Source organism: Musa acuminata, chromosome BXJ3-8 (assembly GCF_036884655.1).
Source record: "Musa acuminata AAA Group cultivar baxijiao chromosome BXJ3-8, Cavendish_Baxijiao_AAA, whole genome shotgun sequence".
NCBI classification, from domain to species: Eukaryota; Viridiplantae; Streptophyta; class Magnoliopsida; order Zingiberales; family Musaceae; genus Musa; species Musa acuminata.
The window spans coordinates 32,882,002-32,908,120 of NC_088356.1; the positions used below are offsets into that span (position 1 = coordinate 32,882,002).

The window sequence follows — 26,119 nt, forward strand, 5'->3', positions numbered from 1 at the left end:
AAAATGGAGTAGTAGAAAGAAAAAATCGAAATTTACAAGAAATGGCAAGAACCATGTTGAATGAACATAGCCTACCCAAATATTTTTGGGTCGAAGCCGTAAATACTGCATGCTATATTTTGAATAGAGTTCTAGTAAGACCTTTACTCACCAAAACTCCCTATGAGTTATGGAACAACAAAAAACCCAATGTTTCATATTTTAAAGTCTTTGGGTGTAAGTGTTTTTATCTTGAATGAAAAAGATAACTTAGGAAAATTTGATGCTAAATCCGATGAAGGAATCTTTCTTGGTTATTCTTCGGTTTCTAAAGCTTTTCGTATCTTCAATAAAAGAACATTAATTATTGAAGAATCCATTCATGTTGTCTTTAATGAGATTTTCGAAATCAGAAAAAACGATTTTGATGATGATGTTAATTTTGATTCCTTGAATTTAAATGAAACCTCATTTCCAACTAGCAACTTGAATGCATCCACTTCTGAAATATCCTTACCTAAGGATTGGAAGTATGTAGATGCTCATCCTAAGGAGCTAATCTTAGGAGACACATCAAAGGGGGTTCAAACACGTTCTTCTCTTAAAAATTTTTGTTCCAACGCCACTTTTCTCTCCCAAATTGAACCTAAATGTGTTGACGAAGCCATGAAAGATGATTCATGGATTATCGCAATGCAAGATGAATTAAATCAATTTGAGAGAAATGAGGTGTGGAAGCTTGTTCCTAGGCCAAATGACCATTTAGTTATTGGTACTAAATGGGTTTTTAGAAACAAGCAAGATGAATATGGTATCGTGGTTAGAAACAAGGCTAGATTAGTGGCCAAAGGTTTCAACCAAGAAGAAGGTACCGATTACGAAGAAACCTTCGCTCCTGTGGCTCGATTAGAAGCCATAAGGATGCTCCTTGCCTACGCTAGTAGTAACAATTTTAAGTTATTTCAAATGGATGTTAAAAGCACTTTTCTTAATGGCTTTATTTCCGAAGAAGTCTATGTTGAACAACCTCTTGGATTTGAAAATAATAGCCTCCCTAATCATGTGTTTAGATTAACTAAAGCTCTCTATGGTTTAAAACAAGCTCTGAGGGCTTGGTATGAGAGACTTAGTTCTTTTCTTATCGAAAATAATTTCACAAAAGGCAAGGTTGATACTACATTGTTCATCAAGAATTTTGAAAATGATTTTCTCATTGTTCAGATTTATGTTGATGATATTATCTTTGGTTCTATGAATGAATCTCTTTGTGAATCTTTTGCTAAAACTATGAGTCTTGAATTCGAAATGAGTTTAATGGGAGAATTAACATTCTTCTTGGGCTTATAAATCAAACAACTAAGCAATGGCATCTTTATTAGTCAAACTAAATATGCTATGAATTTGCTAAAAAAGTTTAATATGAATAACTCAAAAGCTATTAACACTCCTATGAGCACCTCCACTAAGTTAGAAATCGATGAAAGTGGAGAAAGCTTCGACCAAAAAACTTATAGGGGCATGATAGGAAGTTTACTTTACCTCACTGCAACTAGACCAGATATCATGTTCAGTGTAGGACTTTGTGCTAGATTTCAATGAAACCCTAAGATATCTCATCTCAAAGCAGTTAAAAGAATACTTAGATATCTTAATGGTACCACAAATCTAGGATTATGGTACCCAAAATCAAAGAATCTTGAGTTAATTGCTTATGCTGATGCGGACTTTGCTGGCTGTAAACTAGATAGAAAAAACACATCAGGAACATGTCAATTTTTAGGACATGCCCTTGTTTCCTGGTCATCTAAGAAACAAAACTCGGTTGTACTATCAACAACCGAAGCTGAATATATTGCAGCAAGTGCATGCTGTGCACAAGTTGTATGGATGAAAAACACCTTAGAAGATTATAAAATTCATCTTAAAAATATTCTCATTAAATGTGATAACACAAGTGCAATATGCTTAACGAAGAATCCTATACAACACTCAAGGACAAAACATATTGATATTAGACATCACTTTATACGAGATCATGTTACTAATCATAATGTAATCATAGAGTTCATTGATACTAAACATCAACTAGCTGATATTTTTACAAAACCTCCAAGTGAAGAACAATTTGATTTCATAAGAAGAGAATTAGGAATGTTGATGTGTCCGAATACATAAACTAGTTAAAATTATCTTTCGGACTTTATTGAATGATCAAATCACTTGATTGTCATTACATGCCTAAATAACATGTTGAAAATTATGTGTTGAATACAAAAATTTTCATAACAATAAGCATGTTTTGTCTTCATGATTGTATTTGAAAATCAATAGCATAGTCTTGTCCGAATGCATGAAAGTGTTAATTTCATTTTCGGATTCACTTAACAATTGGTATCCTAACAATCGGATTTTCTCATACACTTATGAAAAATATTTTTCTGAAATATTTATCATGCTTTCCTTTATATGCTTGGAAAATAACATATAAAGGCATGAACAACTATCACACTTATGCTCAAAATTCGCTTATTGTTCTCCTGCTATCACAATTACCATGCTTTTTGTTGATGACAAAGGGGGAGAAATATATGAGTATTAATGCCATGCTTGCATCACTAAGAGATATATAAATTGATGCTATGATTGCTATAAATTGCATTATACCTTGTTTGTATCATGTAATGATATCAAAATCTTACTTCACAATTTTACCTGTTGATATCTTACAATATGATGAATTGCTACTATTACCATCATTCAAACATGTTATGTAAAATTTGAAAATGAATGTCAATGACATCATCTTCAGAGAGAAACATCATGATGGGAATCATGATGGGAGTATTGATAAGTTTAAATGATTTTAACTTATCAATATGTCTCTTGAATTCAAAGGTTTTGAATTCAAGAATGACTTATCTCAAGTATGGCATATAGACAGGGGGAGTTAAGGATAACTCCATTATCAATTGATTATCATCATCAAAAAGGGGGGGATTGTTGAATCTCGGATTTTGATGATGAAGTCAATTGTCATTTGTTATCTAATCTATATGTTGAGATAAGTGTGCAGGATTAACTACGATGAAAATAAGATATGCAACAGGAGTTGCGCCGGAGTCAAGACAATGATCACGTTGGGAGTTCGAGAGTTCGACGGAAGTTCAGACAGTTGTCGGAGGTTCTATGGGAACAAATCCGAGAAGTCCATGAGCTTGCCAAAGAAGCTCGTCGGAACTCGCCAAGTGGATCGTTGCAAGTCCAGGAGTTTGCCGGAAGTCTGCAGGAGCATCACCGAGGGTTCATCGGATGATCGACGGAAGTTCGCCGGAAGAAGTGATTTACGCACCGGAGCAAGTTGCAGTAAATATCTTAGGAAAAATTATAGTTAGCACAATGATTAAGTTGGAAATGGGAGGTGATCCCATTAACTTAATCTTGGGGCAATTGGGCCCCTGAAAAAACCCAAATTGGGCCGAATGGATCAACCCATTCGGACCCTGATTTCTGCCAGGCGATTCAACCGCCCCTGACAGAGGTGGCACTGCCTGAGCTCGGTCTTCGAGCTCTGGCAAGAGGTGCAACCACCCCTGACAGGAGGTGGCACCGCCCAGAGGCTCAATCTTCGAGCTCTGCCAAGCGATGCAATCGCTCCAGTCAGGAGGTGCAACCGCCAGATTCCGGAATTCCGGGAATTGACAGTTTTGAGCTCCAAATTCAAACTGGATTGCGGCCTATAAATACCCCACCTATTCAGCACTGAAAGGAAACATACACACACCGAAATCCTGATCTTATTCTGTGATTCTTAGAGCTCAAAATTATTGTAAAGGCCAAAAGTTCTTCTCCCTCTTTTCTTCCAAGTTCTGAGCTTTAAAGAGACGAGTGAAAATTCTCTAAGGGTTGTCTCCTAAGCCCGTCAAAAGGAGTGAAACTGTTAAAGGGTAGTTGGCCTTCGCCTATTGAAGGAGGCCTCTAGTTGACGTCGGTGACCTCGTCGGTGGAGGAAGCCAAAAGTGGAGTAGGTCAAGATTGACCGAACCACTCTAAATCTCGATTTGCATTTACTTTGAGCATCTTATCCTTACTGCAAATCTCCTCAAAAGCTTACTGCTTTCCACGCATATACGATCGGGTTTCAAGCTTTGCACTTTCCGAATTAGCGTTTAGACGTAAATCAGTTTTATCGTACGATCATCATATTTCAGTTTGCGTTTACGTTTTGATTTCTATCATAACTGCAAACTGCCTTTATATCCTTGCTTTAACTTGTCACGCCCCCTCAAAAAATTATCCATAATATTAAAACAATTTCATCACAAACCAATCCAGGATCCAAACTAACATTTGAGGACACTGAAAACATTCTATCAAATTCACATCTATAAAACCTGTGCAGTTTATAATCATATATCACATCACTCAATAATTCACATTTATGGCAACCCAAGCCAACTTGACAAACACGAACAACATTTATAAATCCACAAGCTAAATAAATTATACAATCAAAACTCCAACTATTCACCACAAGTTCATATCGTCATAAGTTAGACTTAACATTCCGAAATTCCAAATAAGAGAGATCTTCTAACACTTTTACACAGTATATCCATTTCGATTCATCAACAACATTTCATTACATACAAAATATGCTTATACAACAATAGCATAACAACCAACAAGACTTGCCTATAATTCTGAATAGCTATCCACTGCCTCAGCCCAAATCAAACATCTCAAATGGTGACAAGCTGACCTGAAAGATTTATATAACAACGGAATGAGCTAAAAACAGCTCAGCAAGTGACAAAGCATATTCAGAACAAAAGGAATGGTTTCAAACAAGTAAGGTATCATAATGCAAGGCAGAATACAAGAATTCTCAAGGATACCATTTCATTAGATACAAAATCATATGTATCATGTCATTCAAAACATATTTGATTCATAACAAATGGAGCACAGAGTAATTGGAGCATATCAATAGCGTACGAGATGTTCCGGAGCATATCAAAGGCAAATGGTACATTTCGAAGCATATCAATAACAAATGAAACATATCGGAGCTTATCAATGGCATATGAATTGTTCCGGAGCATATCAATGGCATATGGAACATTTCGAAGCATATCAATAACAAATGAAATGTTTCGGAGCTTATCAATAGCGTATGAAATGTTCCAGAGCATATCAACGGCATATAGAACATTTCGAAGCATATCAACACTGAATGAAACTTTTCAGAGCATATCAATGACAAATACTGTACAGAAGCTCAAACGTCGTCTTTGACGTTGCAATCATATCATTCTTATCCAAAGCATGTACCGAAACACATAACCAAAGCTCTGGATATCATATCAAACATATAGAAGGTGTAGTGGGATCTCAGTCAGAATGTGATTCATCCATTTCTGAATGACCACCTGACAGAAGTCTCCCACGTCTGGGAGCTCCATCCACCCACGTCTAGGTGAAGCCAGAGGGGGCTGGCAGAGCATCGCAGGCTCTAAGCACATACCCTTTACCATTTCTGGCAAAGGTCCAGAATAACACCCTTTACCATTTCTGGCAAAGGTCCAGACAATCCCACAAACACCAGAGTACAAGAGGGCAGTTTTATCAGTAAGTAGCATATATCGGAAGCACACGCGGAACAACAAAACGTACATGTGCCTTTTCGAGTCAATACGAAGTAAGCAATAATCTTTCACAATGATATTCGGATTTTGAAAGGAAATGGAATAGGCACGTATCGAAAGCAAATGCGGAACAATGGGATACACATGTGCCTAAATGAGTCAATACGATATAGCAAAAACGTTACACAATAGTTTTCAAGAATGCAAATAACTTTAAGGACAAGAGCATACAAGAATTCAAAGCAGTAATATAAAGCTCAATTGAATAAGAAAGCTAAAGGATATCAATTTCCAAAGGAATGAAACCAGAATATTAGAAATCGACCAAAGCTCGATTTCTGGCAGAATACAAGAGGCACATTGAACAAATGATTCAAACTATCAATCGTGCTCCAATTTACTCATAAATATATCATTGGATTATACTTTCAGATAAGACAGGCTTCATATGAATTGAACTGTCCAATAGAGAGAGTTACAAATAATTTGGTAAACAAGGGTCGTAGAACAAAATCTCTGTTTGGCAGAATTCATAATGTCAGATTCAACAGATAACTGGGCAGGTGTTTGGATTCCAAATCTTTCAATCCATATATCAAAAGAAAGATCTATGAGTCTAGTTTCCAATGAAATAAGTTTTGAATAAATCAATGTTTGTAACAGGGACTTATAAGCAGTTCAGTATCAAAAGGTCAGAAATTACGATCCCTATTTTGCAGAATCTGAAGGCTCATTTGAAACAGAAGTTTGGGCAGACAAACTTACTCCGAATTCTTAAAATAAGCTATCAAAACAAAGGTTTATGAGTCTATATTCTGATCAAATAAGTTTTGTCCAAATCAGATGTCAATACATGAAGTTATAATCATAACAAGGTAGAAAGGTCAGAATCTTGGAAGTTGCACAGATTCGAATCGTTACGTCTAAACAGGAGATATATCAAGTGCAAGGCTAGAACAATTCAAAGTTCCTCATATTCAAAGCAAATATAGAGATAAAATTGCAGTGAGGAAAGATCAGGATACTTGCAATAGGAAAGATTAGAACAATTACAGGAGAAACGATCAGGAAACTTGCCTTTCAAAGATTTCGATACAAAGATCCAAAGAGTGTGCCAGCCCAAATCCTTCTACTTTTCCTCCGTGTCCTCTCTCTCTGTTTCGTTTTCTACATGTCTTTTCTTTTTCCTCCACAATTGCAGCTCATGCAGAACATAGAGGCATAGCCACCTGCTCTCTCTTACTCTCATTCCTTCGTTTTCTTTTTCAAACACAGTTGTCGCAGCCATCGCCGCTGCCACTACCACAGTTGTAGTCACGACTGCAGCTGCTATCACAACCGCAGCTGCTGTCACAACCGCAGCCCCTTCCACTGTACTACTTCCTTGCTCCCTTCTCTCGCAGACATAACTACTGCATACGCAGTCGCTGCCACTGCGGCCGCATTCCCGTCCGCAGCCCCTTTTTTCCCGTTTCCTTTCTTTCTTTCCCAGCTGCAACTGCCGCAGTCGCAGTCACAGCCATGGCCGCAGCCACCACAACCGTAGCCTCTTCTTCCTCCCCTGCTCTATTTCCTCTCCTTCTCTTCCAGCTACAACTGCCACTGCCACTGCTGCCTCCCCTTCTCCTCTTCCTCTCTTCTTCCCTTTTCCTTTCTCTTCTTCTTCCTTTCCTTCTCTTCTTTCCCAGCTGCACTGCTGCAGTCGCAGCCTCAGCCACAGCCACAGCCTCTTCTTCCTCCCCTGCTCATCTTCCTCTCCTTCTTCTCTTCCAACTGCAGCTGCCATCGCCGCAGCCGCAGCCCCTTCTTTCCCTTCTCTTCTTCCTCTCCTTCTTCTCCCCGACGAACAGCACCTCCTTTCCTCTGTTTCCTCCTGCAGGAAACAGAGGTGCTGCCTCTTCACCCGCTTCTACTTCTTCTCTTCTTCCTCACCATCTCTTCCTCTTCTCTTCCAGCTGCAGATTCCACCGCCGCAGCCGCAGCTCCTCCTTTCCCTTCTCTTCTTCTTCTCCTCTTCTTCTTCCCTCCTCCTCCCCAGCGTCACACACACCCTCTCCTCTGTTTCCTCTGCAGGAAACAGAGGTATCACAACCTCTTCTCCTGCTTCCTCTTCCTCTTCTCTTCCTCTTCTTCTTCTTCTCCTCTTCGAACGCCCCACACCTCTCCTCTGTTTCCACCTGCAGGAAACAGAGGTGCTGCAGCCCTAGCTGCTGCCACCTCTCGCTCCTCTCCCTCTTCCCTCTCTTCTCCTTCTCTTCTTCTCCTCTTCCTTTTTCCTCCCCAACGCCACACACCTCCTCGCTGCAGCCTCGCCACAGCTATCCTCCTCTCTTCTTCTTCTTCTTCTTCTTCTTCTTCTTCTTCTTCCTCTTCCTCTTCCCTTTTCCTCCCCAACGCCCCACACATCCTCTCCTCTATTTCCACCTGCGGGAAACAGAGGTGCTGCAGCCCTAGCTGCAGCTGCTACCTCTCTCTCTCTCTCCTCACCATCTTCCCTCTCTTCTTCTTCTTCTTCTTCTTCTTCTTTTCTTCTCTTCTCCCTCTTCTTCCTAATCTCTTCTTTTCCCTCCTCTTCTTCTTTTCTTCTCTTCTCCCTCAACTCCTCTTCTTCTTCTCCCCTCGCCCCACCGCTTCTCTTTGTTTCCACCTGCGGGAAACAGAGAGAGCGTGGGAGGCGGTGGGATAAAACCGAAATTTTTGGTTTTCTTTTTTTCTTTTTTCTTTTTACAATTTAACAGTTTAGTCCTTGAAATTTTTATATTTACATGTAGGTCCTCCAATTTATATATAAATCCTTATTAATAATTTTCAAAAGTGAGGGATATTACACTCTCCCCTCCTTAAAAGAAAATTTAGTTCTCTAAATTTATCATAGCTCAATCGATGAAAAGATGAGGATTATGTTATCCTTATTTCCTCCTCCTGCTCTCAAATAATTTCATCAATACAATATAATGACACAATTATCCAAGAATGATCGAAATATTCTCCTCCTTGATCCTCAATAGACGGCAACCCGACCTTCGATCAATTTCTAAAAATACTTGTGCACCCTACAGTAAATCAAGCAAGTCGTTACTTCAGAAAATACTCGTTTTTTTTTTGTCACCTGATTCAATTGTCTAAAATTAATGTAAAGTCTCAATGTTCCATCCATCTTTTTAACTAACACCAGAGCACCCCATGATGAAATATTAAGCCAAATAAAATCCTTATTTAATAGTCCTTGTGGTTGCTTTTCTAATTCCACTTACTCAAATGATATCATTGTGTAGAGAGACTTAGATATTGGGATTATCCCAAGGACCAAATCAAAAGCAAAGTCACGTTTTGGAGGTAATTCAGGCAAATCATTTTGGGATACATTAGGCAAGGAGATAAATCATATCCAATACCCTCAAAATAAAAGATCGGTTGATCAAATATGCAAAAAGTGATCATTTGTTATATACCAATCCATACTGGTATGATAGGAAGATAGCCAATCCATACCAAGTATAATATCAAAACTCCAAATCTCTAGGAGAACTAAATCAGCAAAAGTTCAAGTTCTCCAATAAAAATCAGACAAGAGGACCAGATTCAAGTTCATTATCAGGGAATCTCCAATGATCGTATTTACATATAGCATATAATGCTAGTGGTCTAGGCTGAATACCCAAGTGATAGGCAAAATATTCCAAATCAAATCATAGATGAGACCCATGGTCAAACAAATATTTGCATTCTTTCATAAACCTGAATAATACCTTCGACCACTACTTCAGAAGTTTCAGAATCATATTCAGTGATAGTATACACTCTGACATGGGCTGATGATTTATGAGGCAGTGACACTTTCTTTTTGTTCAAGGGGCAGTCTTTTATTTTATGATCCAACTTTCTACAAGCAAAATAGACTCCAGTCACCCGAAAGCACAAACTTGTTTCATAATTTAACCTGCAATTCACACATGATTAAGTTTTTTTTTTTTTTTATGGTGGCTTCCTTTTTCAAATCCAAATGTCTTGACCCTCTTGTTATTACTTTCTGATTCATTTCCAATCATATTTTTATTGCTAAACTTGTCCTTATCATTCTTGTCACTGATCTCCAAAAATTCTTTTCATTTTTGCCATTAATGATCAGCCTCTACTTCAAATATAAGGTGGCAAAAGAATATTTTTTATTATCAGAATAATTTTGTACATCAAATATCTTCTTTGTTTGCATCATCCGTTTTTTCTACCACCAATGAAATTAGGTCCACCATGCTTCTGCTGTGCCACTCTGATTCAATATCCTCGATTACCGCTTTCATCCCATTTAATTAATCAAAACCAAATGAAGTAGGAGGACCAAATTACCTCATCATCCTTGATTCTTAAAATACATCAAAGAAAATTTCCACCAATCACTATAGTTCATTAGACCTCAATATATTTTGCACGTTAACATATCAAATATTTCAATGATCCTCAAACCATGCTCTGATACCACCTCTGTCACGCCCCCTCAAAAAATTATCCATAATATTAAAACAATTTCATCACAAACCAATCCAGGATCCAGACTAACATTTGAGGACACTGAAAACATTCTATCAAATTCACATCTATAAAACCTGTGCAGTTTATAATCATATATCACATCACTTGATAATTCACATTTATGGCAACCCAAGCTAACTTGACAAACACGAACAACATTTATAAATCCACAAGCTAAATAAATTATCCAATCAGAACTCCAACTATTCACCACAAGTTCATATCGTCATAAGTTAGACTTAACATTCCAAAATTCCAAATAAGAGAGATCTTCTAACACTTTTACACAGTATATCCATTTCGATTCATCAACAACATTTCATTACATACAAAATATGCTTATACAACAATAGCATAACAACCAACAAGACTTGCCCATAATTCTGAATAGCTATCCACTACCTCAGCCCAAATCAAACATCTCAAATGGTGACAAGCTGACCTGAAAGATTTATATAACAACGGAATGAGCTAAAAACAGCTCAGCAAGTGACAAAGCATATTCAGAACAAAAGGAATGGTTTCAAACAAGTAAGGTATCATAATGCAAGGCAGAATACAAGAATTCTCAAGGATACCATTTCATTAGATACGAAATCATATGTATCATGTCATTCAAAACATATTTGATTCATAACAAATGAAGCACAGAGTAATTGGAGCATATCAATAGCGTACGAGATGTTCCGGAGCATATCAATGGCAAATGGTACATTTCGGACCATATCAATAACAAATGAAACATATCGGAGCTTATCAATGGCATATGAATTGTTCCGGAGCATATCAATGGCATATGGAACATTTCGAAGCATATCAATAACAAATGAAATGTTTCGGAGCTTATCAATGGCGTATGAAATGTTCCGGAGCATATCAACGGCATATGGAACATTTCGAAGCATATCAACACTGAATGAAACTTTTCAGAGCATATCAATGACAAATACCGTACAGAAGCTCAAACGTCGTCTTTGACGTTGCAATCATATCATTCTTATCCAAAGCATGTACCGAAACACATAACCAAAGCTCTGGATATCATATCAAACATATAGAAGGTGTAGTGGGATCTCAGTCAGAATGTGATTCATCCATTTCTGAATGACCACCTGACAGAAGTCTCCCACGTCTGGGAGCTCCATCCACCCACGTCTAGGTGAAGCCAGAGGGGGCTGGCAGAGCATCGCAGGCTCTAAGCACATACCCTTTACCATTTCTGGCAAAGGTCCAGAATAACACCCTTTACCATTTCTGGCAAAGGTCCAGAATAACACCCTTTACCATTTCTGGCAAAGGTCCAGACAATCCCACAAACACCAGAGTACAAGAGGGCAGTTTTATCAATAAGTAGCATATATCGGAAGCACACGCGGAACAACAAAACGTACATGTGCCTTTTCGAGTCAATACGAAGTAAGCAATAATCTTTCACAATGATATTCGGATTTTGAAAGGAAATGGAATAGGCACGTATCGAAAGCAAATGCGGAACAATGGGATACACATGTGCCTAAATGAGTCAATACGATATAGCATAAACGTTACACAATAGTTTTCAAGAATGCAAATAACTTTAAGGACAAGAGCATACAAGAATTCAAAGCAGTAATATAAAGTTCAATTGAATAAGAAAGCTAAAGGATATCAATTTCCAAAGGAATGAAACCAGAATATTAGAAATCGACCAAAGCTCGATTTCTGGCAGAATACAAGAGGCACATTGAACAAATGATTCAAACTATCAATCGTGCTCCAATTTACTCATAAATATATCATTGGATTATACTTTCAGATAAGACAGGCTTCATATGAATTGAACTGTCCAATAGAGAGAGTTACAAATAATTTGGTAAACAAGGGTCGTAGAACAAAATCTCTGTTTGGCAGAATTCATAATGTCAGATTCAACAGATAACTGGGCAGGTGTTTGGATTCCAAATCTTTCAATCCATATATCAAAAGAAAGATCTATGAGTCTAGTTTCCAATGAAATAAGCTTTGAATAAATCAATGTTTGTAACAGGGACTTATAAGCAGTTCAGTATCAAAAGGTCAGAAATTACGATCCCTATTTTGCAGAATCTGAAGGCTCATTTGAAACAGAAGTTTGGGCAGACAAACTTACTCCGAATTCTTAAAATAAGCTATCAAAACAAAGGTTTATGAGTCTATATTCTGATCAAATAAGTTTTGTCCAAATCAGATGTCAATACATGAAGTTATAATCATAACAAGGTAGAAAGGTCAGAATCTTGGAAGTTGCACAGATTCGAATCGTTACGTCTAAACAGGAGATATATCAAGTGCAAGGCTAGAACAATTCAAAGTTCCTCATATTCAAAGCAAATATAGAGATAAAATTGCAGTGAGGAAAGATCAGGATACTTGCAATAGGAAAGATTAGAACAATTACAGGAGAAACGATCAGTAAACTTGCCTTTCAAAGATTTCGATACAAAGATCCAAAGAGTGTGCCAGCCCAAATCCTTCTACTTTTCCTCCGTGTCCTCTCTCTCTGTTTCGTTTTCTACATGTCTTTTCTTTTTCCTCCACAATTGCAGCTCATGCAGAACATAGAGGCATAGCCACCTGCTCTCTCTTACTCTCATTCCTTCGTTTTCTTTTTCAAACACAGTTGTCGCAGCCATCGCCGCTGCCACTACCACAGTTGTAGTCACGACTGCAGCTGCTATCACAACCGCAGCTGCTGTCACAACCGCAGCCCCTTCCACTGTACTACTTCCTTGCTCCCTTCTCTCGCAGACATAACTACTGCATACGCAGTCGCTGCCACTGCGGCCGCATTCCCGTCCGCAGCCCCTTTTTTCCCGTTTCCTTTCTTTCTTTCCCAGCTGCAACTGCCGCAGTCGCAGTCACAGCCATGGCCGCAGCCACCACAACCGTAGCCTCTTCTTCCTCCCCTGCTCTATTTCCTCTCCTTCTCTTCCAGCTACAACTGCCACTGCCACTGCTGCCTCCCCTTCTCCTCTTCCTCTCTTCTTCCCTTTTCCTTTCTCTTCTTCTTCCTTTCCTTCTCTTCTTTCCCAGCTGCACTGCTGCAGTCGCAGCCTCAGCCACAGCCACAGCCTCTTCTTCCTCCCCTGCTCATCTTCCTCTCCTTCTTCTCTTCCAACTGCAGCTGCCATCGCCGCAGCCGCAGCCCCTTCTTTCCCTTCTCTTCTTCCTCTCCTTCTTCTCCCCGACGAACAGCACCTCCTTTCCTCTGTTTCCTCCTGCAGGAAACAGAGGTGCTGCCTCTTCACCCGCTTCTACTTCTTCTCTTCTTCCTCACCATCTCTTCCTCTTCTCTTCCAGCTGCAGATTCCACCGCCGCAGCCGCAGCTCCTCCTTTCCCTTCTCTTCTTCTTCTCCTCTTCTTCTTCCCTCCTCCTCCCCAGCGTCACACACACCCTCTCCTCTGTTTCCTCTGCAGGAAACAGAGGTATCACAACCTCTTCTCCTGCTTCCTCTTCCTCTTCTCTTCCTCTTCTTCTTCTTCTCCTCTTCGAACGCCCCACACCTCTCCTCTGTTTCCACCTGCAGGAAACAGAGGTGCTGCAGCCCTAGCTGCTGCCACCTCTCGCTCCTCTCCCTCTTCCCTCTCTTCTCCTTCTCTTCTTCTCCTCTTCCTTTTTCCTCCCCAACGCCACACACCTCCTCGCTGCAGCCTCGCCACAGCTATCCTCCTCTCTTCTTCTTCTTCTTCTTCTTCTTCTTCTTCTTCTTCCTCTTCCTCTTCCCTTTTCCTCCCCAACGCCCCACACATCCTCTCCTCTGTTTCCACCTGCGGGAAACAGAGGTGCTGCAGCCCTAGCTGCAGCTGCTACCTCTCTCTCTCTCTCCTCACCATCTTCCCTCTCTTCTTCTTCTTCTTCTTCTTCTTCTTTTCTTCTCTTCTCCCTCTTCTTCCTAATCTCTTCTTTTCCCTCCTCTTCTTCTTTTCTTCTCTTCTCCCTCAACTCCTCTTCTTCTTCTCCCCTCGCCCCACCGCTTCTCTTTGTTTCCACCTGCGGGAAACAGAGAGAGCGTGGGAGGCGGTGGGATAAAACCGAAATTTTTGGTTTTCTTTTTTTCTTTTTTCTTTTTACAATTTAACAGTTTAGTCCTTGAAATTTTTATATTTACATGTAGGTCCTCCAATTTACATATAAATCCTTATTAATAATTTTCAAAAGTGAGGGATATTACACTCTCCCCTCCTTAAAAGAAAATTTAGTTCTCTAAATTTATCATAGCTCAATCGATGAAAAGATGAGGATTATGTTATCCTTATTTCCTCCTCCTACTCTCAAATAATTTCATCAATACAATATAATGACACAATTATCCAAGAATGATCGAAATATTCTCCTCCTTGATCCTCAATAGACGGCAACCCGACCTTCGATCAATTTCTAAAAATACTTGTGCACCCTACAGTAAATCAAGCAAGTCGTTACTTCAGAAAATACTCGTTTTTTTTTTGTCACCTGATTCAATTGTCTAAAATTAATGTAAAGTCTCAATGTTCCATCCATCTTTTTAACTAACACCAGAGCACCCCATGATGAAATATTAAGCCAAATAAAATCCTTATTTAATAGTCCTTGTGGTTGCTTTTCTAATTCCACTTACTCAAATGATATCATTGTGTAGAGAGACTTAGATATTGGGATTATCCCAAGGACCAAATCAAAAGCAAAGTCACGTTTTGGAGGTAATTCAGGCAAATCATTTTGGGATACATTAGGCAAGGAGATAAATCATATCCAATACCCTCAAAATAAAAGATCGGTTGATCAAATATGCAAAAAGTGATCATTTGTTATATACCAATCCATACTGGTATGATAGGAAGATAGCCAATCCATACCAAGTATAATATCAAAACTCCAAATCTCTAGGAGAACTAAATCAGCAAAAGTTCAAGTTCTCCAATAAAAATCAGACAAGAGGACCAGATTCAAGTTCATTATCAGGGAATCTCCAATGATCGTATTTACATATAGCATATAATGCTAGTGGTCTAGGCTGAATACCCAAGTGATAGGCAAAATATTCCAAATCAAATCATAGATGAGACCCATGGTCAAACAAATATTTGCATTCTTTCATAAACCTGAATAATACCTTCGACCACTACTTCAGAAGTTTCAGAATCATATTCAGTGATAGTATACACTCTGACATGGGCTGATGATTTATGAGGCAGTGACACTTTCTTTTTGTTCAAGGGGCAGTCTTTTATTTTATGATCCAACTTTCTACAAGCAAAATAGACTCCAGTCACCCGAAAGCACAAACTTGTTTCATAATTTAACCTGCAATTCACACATGATTAAGTTTTTTTTTTTTTTATGGTGGCTTCCTTTTTCAAATCCAAATGTCTTGACCCTCTTGTTATTACTTTCTGATTCATTTCCAATCATATTTTTATTGCTAAACTTGTCCTTATCATTCTTGTCACTGATCTCCAAAAATTCTTTTCATTTTTGCCATTAATGATCAGCCTCTACTTCAAATATAAGGTGGCAAAAGAATATTTTTTATTATCAGAATAATTTTGTACATCAAATATCTTCTTTGTTTGCATCATCCGTTTTTTCTACCACCAATGAAATTAGGTCCACCATGCTTCTGCTGTGCCACTCTGATTCAATATCCTCGATTACCGCTTTCATCCCATTTAATTAATCAAAACCAAATGAAGTAGGAGGACCAAATTACCTCATCATCCTTGATTCTTAAAATACATCAAAGAAAATTTCCACCAATCACTATAGTTCATTAGACCTCAATATATTTTGCACGTTAACATATCAAATATTTCAATGATCCTCAAACCATGCTCTGATACCACCTCTGTCACGCCCCCTCAAAAAATTATCCATAATATTAAAACAATTTCATCACAAACCAATCCAGGATCCAGACTAACATTTGAGGACACTGAAAACATTCTATCAAATTCACATCTATAAAACCTGTGCAGTTTATAATCATATATCACATCACTTGATAATTCACATTTATGGCAACCCAAGCTAACTTGACAAACACGAACAACATTTATAAATCCACAAGCTAAATAAATTATCCAATCAGAACTCCAACTATTCACCACAAGTTCATATCGTCATAAGTTAGACTTAACATTCCAAAATTCCAAATAAGAGAGATCTTCTAACACTTTTACACAGTATATCCATTTCGATTCATCAACAACATTTCATTACATACAAAATATGCTTATACAACAATAGCATAACAACCAACAAGACTTGCCCATAATTCTGAATAGCTATCCACTACCTCAGCCCAAATCAAACATCTCAAATGGTGACAAGCTGACCTGAAAGATTTATATAACAACGGAATGAGCTAAAAACAGCTCAGCAAGTGACAAAGCATATTCAGAACAAAAGGAATGGTTTCAAACAAGTAAGGTATCATAATGCAAGGCAGAATACAAGAATTCTCAAGGATACCATTTCATTAGATACGAAATCATATGTATCATGTCATTCAAAACATATTTGATTCATAACAAATGGAGCACAGAGTAATTGGAGCATATCAATAGCGTACGAGATGTTCCGGAGCATATCAATGGCAAATGGTACATTTCGGACCATATCAATAACAAATGAAACATATCGGAGCTTATCAATGGCATATGAATTGTTCCGGAGCATATCAATGGCATATGGAACATTTCGAAGCATATCAATAACAAATGAAATGTTTCGGAGCTTATCAATGGCGTATGAAATGTTCCGGAGCATATCAACGGCATATGGAACATTTCGAAGCATATCAACACTGAATGAAACTTTTCAGAGCATATCAATGACAAATACCGTACAGAAGCTCAAACGTCGTCTTTGACGTTGCAATCATATCATTCTTATCCAAAGCATGTACCGAAACACATAACCAAAGCTCTGGATATCATATCAAACATATAGAAGGTGTAGTGGGATCTCAGTCAGAATGTGATTCATCCATTTCTGAATGACCACCTGACAGAAGTCTCCCACGTCTGGGAGCTCCATCCACCCACGTCTAGGTGAAGCCAGAGGGGGCTGGCAGAGCATCGCAGGCTCTAAGCACATACCCTTTACCATTTCTGGCAAAGGTCCAGAATAACACCCTTTACCATTTCTGGCAAAGGTCCAGAATAACACCCTTTACCATTTCTGGCAAAGGTCCAGACAATCCCACAAACACCAGAGTACAAGAGGGCAGTTTTATCAATAAGTAGCATATATCGGAAGCACACGCGGAACAACAAAACGTACATGTGCCTTTTCGAGTCAATACGAAGTAAGCAATAATCTTTCACAATGATATTCGGATTTTGAAAGGAAATGGAATAGGCACGTATCGAAAGCAAATGCGGAACAATGGGATACACATGTGCCTAAATGAGTCAATACGATATAGCAAAAACGTTACACAATAGTTTTCAAGAATGCAAATAACTTTAAGGACAAGAGCATACAAGAATTCAAAGCAGTAATATAAAGCTCAATTGAATAAGAAAGCTAAAGGATATCAATTTCCAAAGGAATGAAACTAGAATATTAGAAATCGACCAAAGCTCGATTTCTGGCAGAATACAAGAGGCACATTGAACAAATGATTCAAACTATCAATCGTGCTCCAATTTACTCATAAATATATCATTGGATTATACTTTCAGATAAGACAGGCTTCATATGAATTGAACTGTCCAATAGAGAGAGTTACAAATAATTTGGTAAACAAGGGTCGTAGAACAAAATCTCTGTTTGGCAGAATTCATAATGTCATATTCAACAGATAACTGGGCAGGTGTTTGGATTCCAAATCTTTCAATCCATATATCAAAAGAAAAATCTATGAGTCTAGTTTCCAATGAAATAAGCTTTGAATAAATTAATGTTTGTAACAGGGACTTATAAGTAGTTCAGTATCAAAAGGTCAGAAATTACGATCCCTATTTTGCAGAAGCTGAAGGCTCATTTGAAACAGAAGTTTGGGCAGACAAACTTACTCCGAATTCTTAAAATAAGCTATCAAAACAAAGGTTTATGAGTCTATATTCTGATCAAATAAGTTTTGTCCAAATCAGATGTCAATACATGAAGTTATAATCATAACAAGGTAGAAAGGTCAGAATCTTGGAAGTTGCACAGATTCGAATCGTTACATCTAAACAGGAGATATATCAAGTGCAAGGCTAGAACAATTCAAAGTTCCTCATATTCAAAGCAAATATAGAGATAAAATTGCAGTGAGGAAAGATCAGGATACTTGCAATAGGAAAGATTAGAATAATTACAGGAGAAACGATCAGGAAACTTGCCTTTCAAAGATTTCGATACAAAGATCCAAAGAGTGTGCCAGCCCAAATCCTTCTACTTTTCCTCCGTGTCCTCTCTCTCTGTTTCGTTTTCTACATGTCTTTTCTTTTTCCTCCACAATTGCAGCTCATGCAGAACATAGAGGCATAGCCACCTGCTCTCTCTTACTCTCATTCCTTCGTTTTCTTTTTCAAACACAGTTGTTGCAGCCATCGCCGCTGCCACTACCACAGTCGTAGTCACGACTGCAGCTGCTATCACAACCGCAGCTGCTGTCACAACCGCAGCCCCTTCCACTGTACTACTTCCTTGCTCCCTTCTCTCGCAGACATAACTACTGCATACGCAGTCGCTGCCACTGCGGCCGCATTACCGTCCGCAGCCCCTTTTTTCCCTTTCCTTTCTTTCTTTCCCAGCTGCAACTGCCGCAGTCGCAGTCACAGCCATGGCCGCAGCCACCACAACCGTAGCCTCTTCTTCCTCCCCTGCTCTATTTCCTCTCCTTCTCTTCCAGCTACAACTGCCACTGCCACAGCTGCCTCCCCTTCTCCTCTTCCTCTCTTCTTCCCTTTTCCTTTCTCTTCTTCTTCCTTTCCTTCTCTTCTTTCCCAGCTGCACTGCTGCAGTCGCAGCCTCAGCCACAGCCACAGCCTCTTCTTCCTCCCCTGCTCATCTTCCTCTCCTTCTTCTCTTCCAACTGCAGCTGCCATCGCCGCAGCCGCAGCCCCTTCTTTCCCTTCTCTTCTTCCTCTCCTTCTTCTCCCCGACGAACAGCACCTCCTTTCCTCTGTTTCCTCCTGCAGGAAACAGAGGTGCTGCCTCTTCACCCGCTTCTACTTCTTCTCTTCTTCCTCACCATCTCTTCCTCTTCTCTTCCAGCTGCAGATTCCACCGCCGCAGCCGCAGCTCCTCCTTTCCCTTCTCTTCTTCTTCTCCTCTTCTTCTTCCCTCCTCCTCCCCAGCGTCACACACACCCTCTCCTCTGTTTCCTCTGCAGGAAACAGAGGTATCACAACCTCTTCTCCTGCTTCCTCTTCCTCTTCTCTTCCTCTTCTTCTTCTTCTCCTCTTCGAACGCCCCACACCTCTCCTCTGTTTCCACCTGCAGGAAACAGAGGTGCTGCAGCCCTAGCTGCTGCCACCTCTCGCTCCTCTCCCTCTTCCCTCTCTTCTCCTTCTCTTCTTCTCCTCTTCCTTTTTCCTCCCCAACGCCACACACCTCCTCGCTGCAGCCTCGCCACAGCTATCCTCCTCTCTTCTTCTTCTTCTTCTTCTTCTTCTTCTTCCTCTTCCCTTTTCCTCCCCAACGCCCCACACATCCTCTCCTCTGTTTCCACCTGCGGGAAACAGAGGTGCTGCAGCCCTAGCTGCAGCTGCTACCTCTCTCTCTCTCTCCTCTCCATCTTCCCTCTCTTCTTCTTCTTCTTCTTCTTTTCTTCTCTTCTCCCTCTTCTCCCTAATCTCTTCTTTTCCCTCCTCTTCTTCTTTTCTTCTCTTCTCCCTCAACTTCTCTTCTTCTTCTCCCCTCGCCCCACCGCTTCTCTCTATTTCTCGCGTGGGAGGCGGTGGGATAAAACCGAAATTTTCAGTTTTCTTTATTTTTTTTTTTTTACAACTTAACAGTTTAGTCCTTGAAATTTCTATATTTACATATAGGTCCTCCAATTTACATATAAATCCTTATTAATAATTTTCAAAAGTGAGGGATATTATATAACTGTATCTCGCTTAATCAAGTGATTTACGAATCAGCATTTAGACGTAAATCAGTTTTTTCGTACGAATATCATATTTCAGTTTGCGCCTACTATCTGATTTGAACCATAACTGTAAACTGCACTTATATCTTTGCTGCATCTCGCTTAATCAAAAGTTAAAGTGATTTACGAATCGACTTTCCTACCGAAATCACTTTTATCGAACGAACACGATTTTTATCGTAGAAGGTTTTCCGCTGCACTAATTCACCCCCCCCCTCTTAGTGCTCTTGATCCTAACAATACATACATATATATATATATATATATATATATATATATATATATATATATATAATTTTTTCTTTTAAGATTAATTTATCAGAACTTTGACACAAGTATTATGGGAAAAAAATAAGTTAAAATATATATATATAAAGTTTTCAACAGTGAACATAACGACTTAATTAATTATATAAAAATAAAAATAGAGAACTGTATTATTTATAAAGTTGATCATACTTATCTTTAGACTATGAAGACATCTTAGCCGTTCCCCGCCAACCGATCCGAAAAAATAAGGTCCGATATCAGAGCCGTAAACTAGGACGGGTCCCACCTACTACTTTAAATATAAACCGTTCGGTTCGAGTCGGTGCGTTGGACCATTGGACGGGATCCCAACGGAGGGGAATAGCCGTAAAGGCTCTCGTGTCTGGTGAGCTGTTGTTCTCTCCCCGTCGTCGTGGTCTTCCCCACCGCTTCAATACGTACTCAATCTGCCTTCCCAAAGCTTTCCCTTCTTGCTCTGCCTTCCGTTTAATCCATCTTCCAACCTCTTCCTTCACCGTTTCGTCGATCGAAGCTGGATGCGATCGAGTTGAGGAGCGGAGGAGGTGACTTCTGTCGTGCGCTTTCTTTTTGTTTCTTTGGTGGAAGGATCCCGGGGTTCCTCCGATGTCTTTCTTCTCCTTCTGCTGCGGACGGGCTTCTTGGTACGCTCTCGATTTCCTTTGACTTGATCGGTTGTCAGATGTGAGGAAGGATGATGTAAGAAAGGATGGGTCTTGATGGGTGGATGAGCAAAAAGATTTCAGCTTTGTTGCTTTTGATTGGTTTGATGAGGAGCGGGTTGCGAATTTAGTGCTTTTTCTTTGGTTTGATTGTGTAAAAAATAATTTTTTGGGTTTTGCAGGGGGGAGCGGAGGAGGAAGGATTCCACCTCGTGGAGGATTTTCTCTCTGAAGGAACTGAGCTCGGCGACGAACAATTTCAATTACGACAACAAACTAGGTGAAGGGCGATTTGGCAGTGTGTATTGGGGTCAACTCTGGGATGGATCTCAGGTATTGTTCATCTTCCCGTCTCATGTTTGTCTTTCTGAAAGCGTGATGCTCTTTTGTTGGATTCTATAGTTATATTGGTTCTTAGTTGCAGTCGCTGGATCTTTGAACCTGTAGAAAGATCAAATTGGTCAAGAAATTAGGAAGTTATAGAAGTCACAAATTTCAATCTTTTCCGGGTGAAACTCCATGATATAGATGTTGTTTTAATTTTCGATTGATTATCTGATCATCCCATAGACGGGTCAATTTAGAGGCTCAGGTCCTTAATAGTTATTTTGATACTTCCTCCTCTATATTTGAATACAGTGTTCTTATGTTTCCTTGATGAATTTCTTCAGCAACATGATAGAAGCAATGAATAATATGTCTTACACTTGAGTCTTCACAGAGTGAATTTACATAAACTGTGTATCATTCTCCTACAGCATACCTCTGTAGTTCATGAATTGATTGCCTTTCGATTGATAATCTATTTTGAGGTTGAAACTCTTCTTTTTCTAGCATACCTGAATAAAATTTGTCAATGTGTTCAGGAGAATGTATTATTGTCAATAAATTGGAAGAACCACTTGAGTTGTGATGGTACTAGATATGCCATATTGTGTTTTTGTCAATAAATCGGAAGAACCACTCAAGTTGTGATGGTTTTCTTCAAGTGACAACGAGATGCTTTATCATTTAATTGAAACATTTTTTTCATCCTTTCTCCACTTGTTTCATATCATTGAAGTATCCATGGATATGACAATCAGTTATGTAGTCATTTTTCTTTAAAAAATAAATCAGAGAAATTTTTTAGTCATGCTTGATTATCGTTGTTGAGAATTTTGGATCAATTGTTCATTGATTCGATTTTCAATGTTAAAATCTCTTCCTATTCATCTTGGCGATCAATTGTGGACTACTGTGGACATAACATAGGCTATTAAATGCTGAATCCTCAGAATGAAAATTGGCTATGTACTTGATTGATGCCTTGTTCTTGTAACTACTAAATTTTGAAATGCCAGCTCACAAAGTACCTGTCTAGGAAGTTAAAACCTCATACTTGTTTTTCCTATGTTTCCAATTGAAGATACCTATGCTGATTTTGCATGAAACCCATTGCTTGTGAGTTGTTTCGCTATACTTGTTCATTTGTTCTTTTTATGATGATTAATTTGCTTACTTTTCCAATTTTCATTTAAATTCTTTAGCATGTAACTCATTTATTTTTTTGTTGAATCTTATGGGGGGTATATCCTTCATGATTTGGTCATGAATTGTTGCCTGAATTCTGTGGTCAGATGAATTTTGATCTGCCAATAATATTTTCTATTCATGCACTTATTTGTGCTACATTGTTTGAAGATTTTACCTTATATCAGTTTATAGTACTCATTTAGTTCCTTTTTACTCATAAATCATATTTCTCATTTTAACTTAACTATTTGCCTCTCAATATTTCTCTCAGAATGTATCAGATACCTTGTTTATATACGATATCTTGTTTTGATGAAAGGACACCCTATATAAATGGTGAAGATCCTACGGATCGTCTTGATGTAGGAGTGTTGGAATATAATAAAATCAATTGCCTTTGGAATGTATAATTAGACCATCATGCTTGTAAACTTGATTAGGATGGTCTTTGGGTTACCAAAGACATTGAGATGTCTTAACGTATTGTTTTATTAGCTTGATGCTAGGATGTTCATTTGCACATAGATACAGATGTGATGAACATCAAGTGCAGTATAAATTTGATACTGTTGAATATATATTTGTCAAGACGAATTTATATTATTCATATATTGATTTTTGAAGCTAAGAAATTTGATGAGCAGAAACGAAGTTAGGAGGAAATATTACATTACCAAGCATGACGGTCCCATATCTTTTTTTATAATATATATGTCAGTCCAAGGATGTTTTATAGATATCTTGGGCGGCTAAGAGAAGCAAACTTAAAATGATAAGGATGTTGAAATGGATATGTATAGGAAAGTTGGAAAAATATTTTCGTGCATAGACAATTAAGTGTATTCTCATAGAGGATATAACGATGAATAATTATTTAAGATGATATGTGCATGCACTAAGAATAACCATAGATGTAGTTATAAGAGGTAAGATAATAAATATTAGTGGTATGACGAAAGTTAGAGGGAGACTTAAAGAAACTTTACTAAAAAGTCATAAATAAATATTTAAATGTTTTGAATCTATCTAAGCATATTGTTTTTTTCACAACTCAATGGTAGCACAAAATTGATGCAACTAACCCCAAATCGTTGGAACATTTTGACTTGTTGTTGTAATCATGAAGGTCTTATAACATAGGACCACATTGATGCCTTAACATCAAACGTAGTAAAGATACTTTAAATATTAACACAAAAGGTGGAGCAGTTAATGGTATCACAAAAACATTTAACCATCAAGAGTATCACTTTTTTGAGTGAGAAAGCTGTTATTTTATCACAAACTCTACGTATACTTCCAGAAACTTATTGCATTGGATCTCTATGTCAATCATGTTCAGCTCCCACAAATTTATTAGACCCCTTGATGAGTTACTCAAGTTTGACAATTCTTATGTATATTGAAGTAAGAACCCCAGATGATATATCACAAAGTGCAAGTGAACTCAAGGCCAGCATGCATGGGTTTACATTAGAATAAAAAAATATCTTCACTAGGACTTCTAACCGGCCTCTTAATAATCCCTTAACTAATTTATGGTTGCTTTCTAGATTTTTAGTGTAGTTTATGATGCACAATTGGTTTCAACTATTTTTGAATTTAAAGCTATCAGTCTACAGTATCCATGTTTCTTTGTATAACCTACAAGTTGTACATTCTGTTCAGTGATTTATATTCTATCTACTACCTTCCTGTGAGCTGCATAATAATGTGACTTTTCTCATCCCTTTTATGTTTCAGCAATCCCTTGTCATCACAACTGCTTACCTTAATCTAGTGCCATCTTTTTGCAGATTGCTGTTAAAAGATTGAAAGTTTGGAGTCATCAAGCTGAGCAAGAATTTGCTGTTGAGATTGAGGTTCTGGGTAGAGTAAGGCATAAGAACCTTTTGAGTCTACGAGGATACTGTGCTGAAGGGAAGGAGCACCTCATAGTGTATGACTATATGCCAAACCTGAGTCTGCATTCACATCTTCATGGTCATTACTCAGCAGAGTGCATCCTTGACTGGGGTAGGAGGATGTCCACTGCAATAGGATCAGCTGAGGGGATCGCGTAGGTCTATCAACTCAAATAAACTGTTCTCTGAGTTTAGTTGTCTGAATACTATTTGATTGTGTTTTCTTGTTTTAGCTACCTTCACCACCGGGCAACACCCCATATCATCCACCAGGACATTAAAGCAAGCAATGTTCTGCTAGACATGGATTTTCAGGCACGACTTGCTGATTTTGGATTTGCAAAGCTAATTCCTGATGGTGCAACTGATGCCACGACTGATGTAAAAAGCAACCTTGGCTATCTTGCACCTGAGTACGTCTCATCCGGGAAGGCCTCAGAGAGTTCAGATGTGTATAGTCTTGGCGTACTCCTCTTAGAGCTTGTCTGTGGAAAAAGGCCAGTCGAGAAACTTAGCGCAACTATGAAATTATCAATCACAGAATGGGCTCTCCCTTTAGCTAGAGAAAGAAAATTCAATGAGATAGCGGACCCAAAGCTCAATGGAAACTACGTGGAAGCAGAACTGACACGAGTGGTGCTTGTTGCACTCTTTTGTGCACAGAACAGCCCCGAAAAGAGGCCTACAGTGCTTGAAGTTGTCGACTTGCTCAAAGGAGCATCTAAAGAGAAACTATCAAAACTGGAAAATGATGATATGTTCAGACCTGAACCTCCTGAGGCCTCTCAAGGGGCATCTACTCCTGATAAAGGATCAGAGGACATAGCGCAGGAAACTGTTCCATAACTGCACAGATATCGGCTCATGCCCTTGCGATAAGTTTGTGGATGGATAGACTCGAATTGCTATATACATACTCAACTATTTCTTCAGCTTATGATCAAGATTGTTTTTAAAAGGTTTTTTTTAAGGTGTCTTATTGTTGTTTATAGTATAATTTCCTTTTGATTGTACATGTTGGATTAATAGAATGACTGGGCCTTGGTCACAATATAGTCAACATCATGATCGTGTTTTTGGGATCAATGTTTATGTTGTGCGTCGTTTGTGATTTCTTCTTAAAAAGATGGTTGTGTAAGCACACACCATGAGTTTGTTAGATCTGTCAAATTCAGTGATATGCTCAACGGGATGACTTGATGGTGTGCTTCTTGTTCTTCTAATATGCTTTTCCATCTACATTGAGCATGGGTGAAAGAAATGGACTTAAATATGAATGCATTTCAGTAGTTTTCTTTTTCTCTTTGTTTAAATGTATCTCGATCCAAAGTGAAGAATATATTGTGATTAGAAATCCATGACTCATGCACTTACTGGAAGCCTAAATAACTTTGATATTAACTATTTCATTATGGCATGATATGCATGCTTCTTCTCATGTGAGCCCATAGGAATTTGCATTTGCAAGATAAGTCTACCTCAACCCCTTATAGACTCTTTCCTGACG

General features: G+C 38.6%; 1 protein-coding gene and 1 long non-coding RNA gene across 2 annotated transcripts; one reads left to right on the top strand and one right to left on the bottom strand.

Moving 5' to 3' along the window:
• Nucleotides 1–4,364: 4,364 nt before the first annotated feature.
• On the bottom strand, nucleotides 4,365–20,019 carry LOC135645814 (uncharacterized). The gene is made up of 3 exons (XR_010498882.1): nucleotides 18,487–20,019; nucleotides 6,702–16,488; nucleotides 4,365–4,738 (listed from the first exon to the last, which is right to left on the bottom strand). It is a non-coding gene; the product is annotated as an uncharacterized LOC135645814 (long non-coding RNA).
• Nucleotides 20,020–20,853: 834 nt separating this feature from the next.
• LOC103994937 (PTI1-like tyrosine-protein kinase At3g15890) lies at nucleotides 20,854–25,812 on the top strand. Its single transcript, XM_009415399.3, has 4 exons — nucleotides 20,854–21,175; nucleotides 21,376–21,526; nucleotides 24,505–24,767; nucleotides 24,846–25,812. Exons 1-4 carry the CDS (start codon nucleotides 21,138–21,140, stop codon nucleotides 25,456–25,458), a joined length of 1,065 nt encoding a protein of 354 aa, XP_009413674.2. The 5' UTR covers nucleotides 20,854–21,137; the 3' UTR covers nucleotides 25,459–25,812.
• Nucleotides 25,813–26,119: the final 307 nt, after the last annotated feature.

Bases quoted from the DNA above. Each gene is read 5' to 3' on its own strand.
- LOC103994937 (XM_009415399.3), top strand. From the start codon at position 21,138: ATGTCTTTCTTCTCCTTCTGCTGCGGACGGGCTTCTTG. The intron at 21,527-24,504 runs GTATTGTTCATC...ATCTTTTTGCAG, and splicing joins AACTCTGGGATGGATCTCAG to ATTGCTGTTAAAAGATTGAA. The intron at 24,768-24,845 runs GTAGGTCTATCA...TTCTTGTTTTAG, and splicing joins GGATCAGCTGAGGGGATCGC to CTACCTTCACCACCGGGCAA.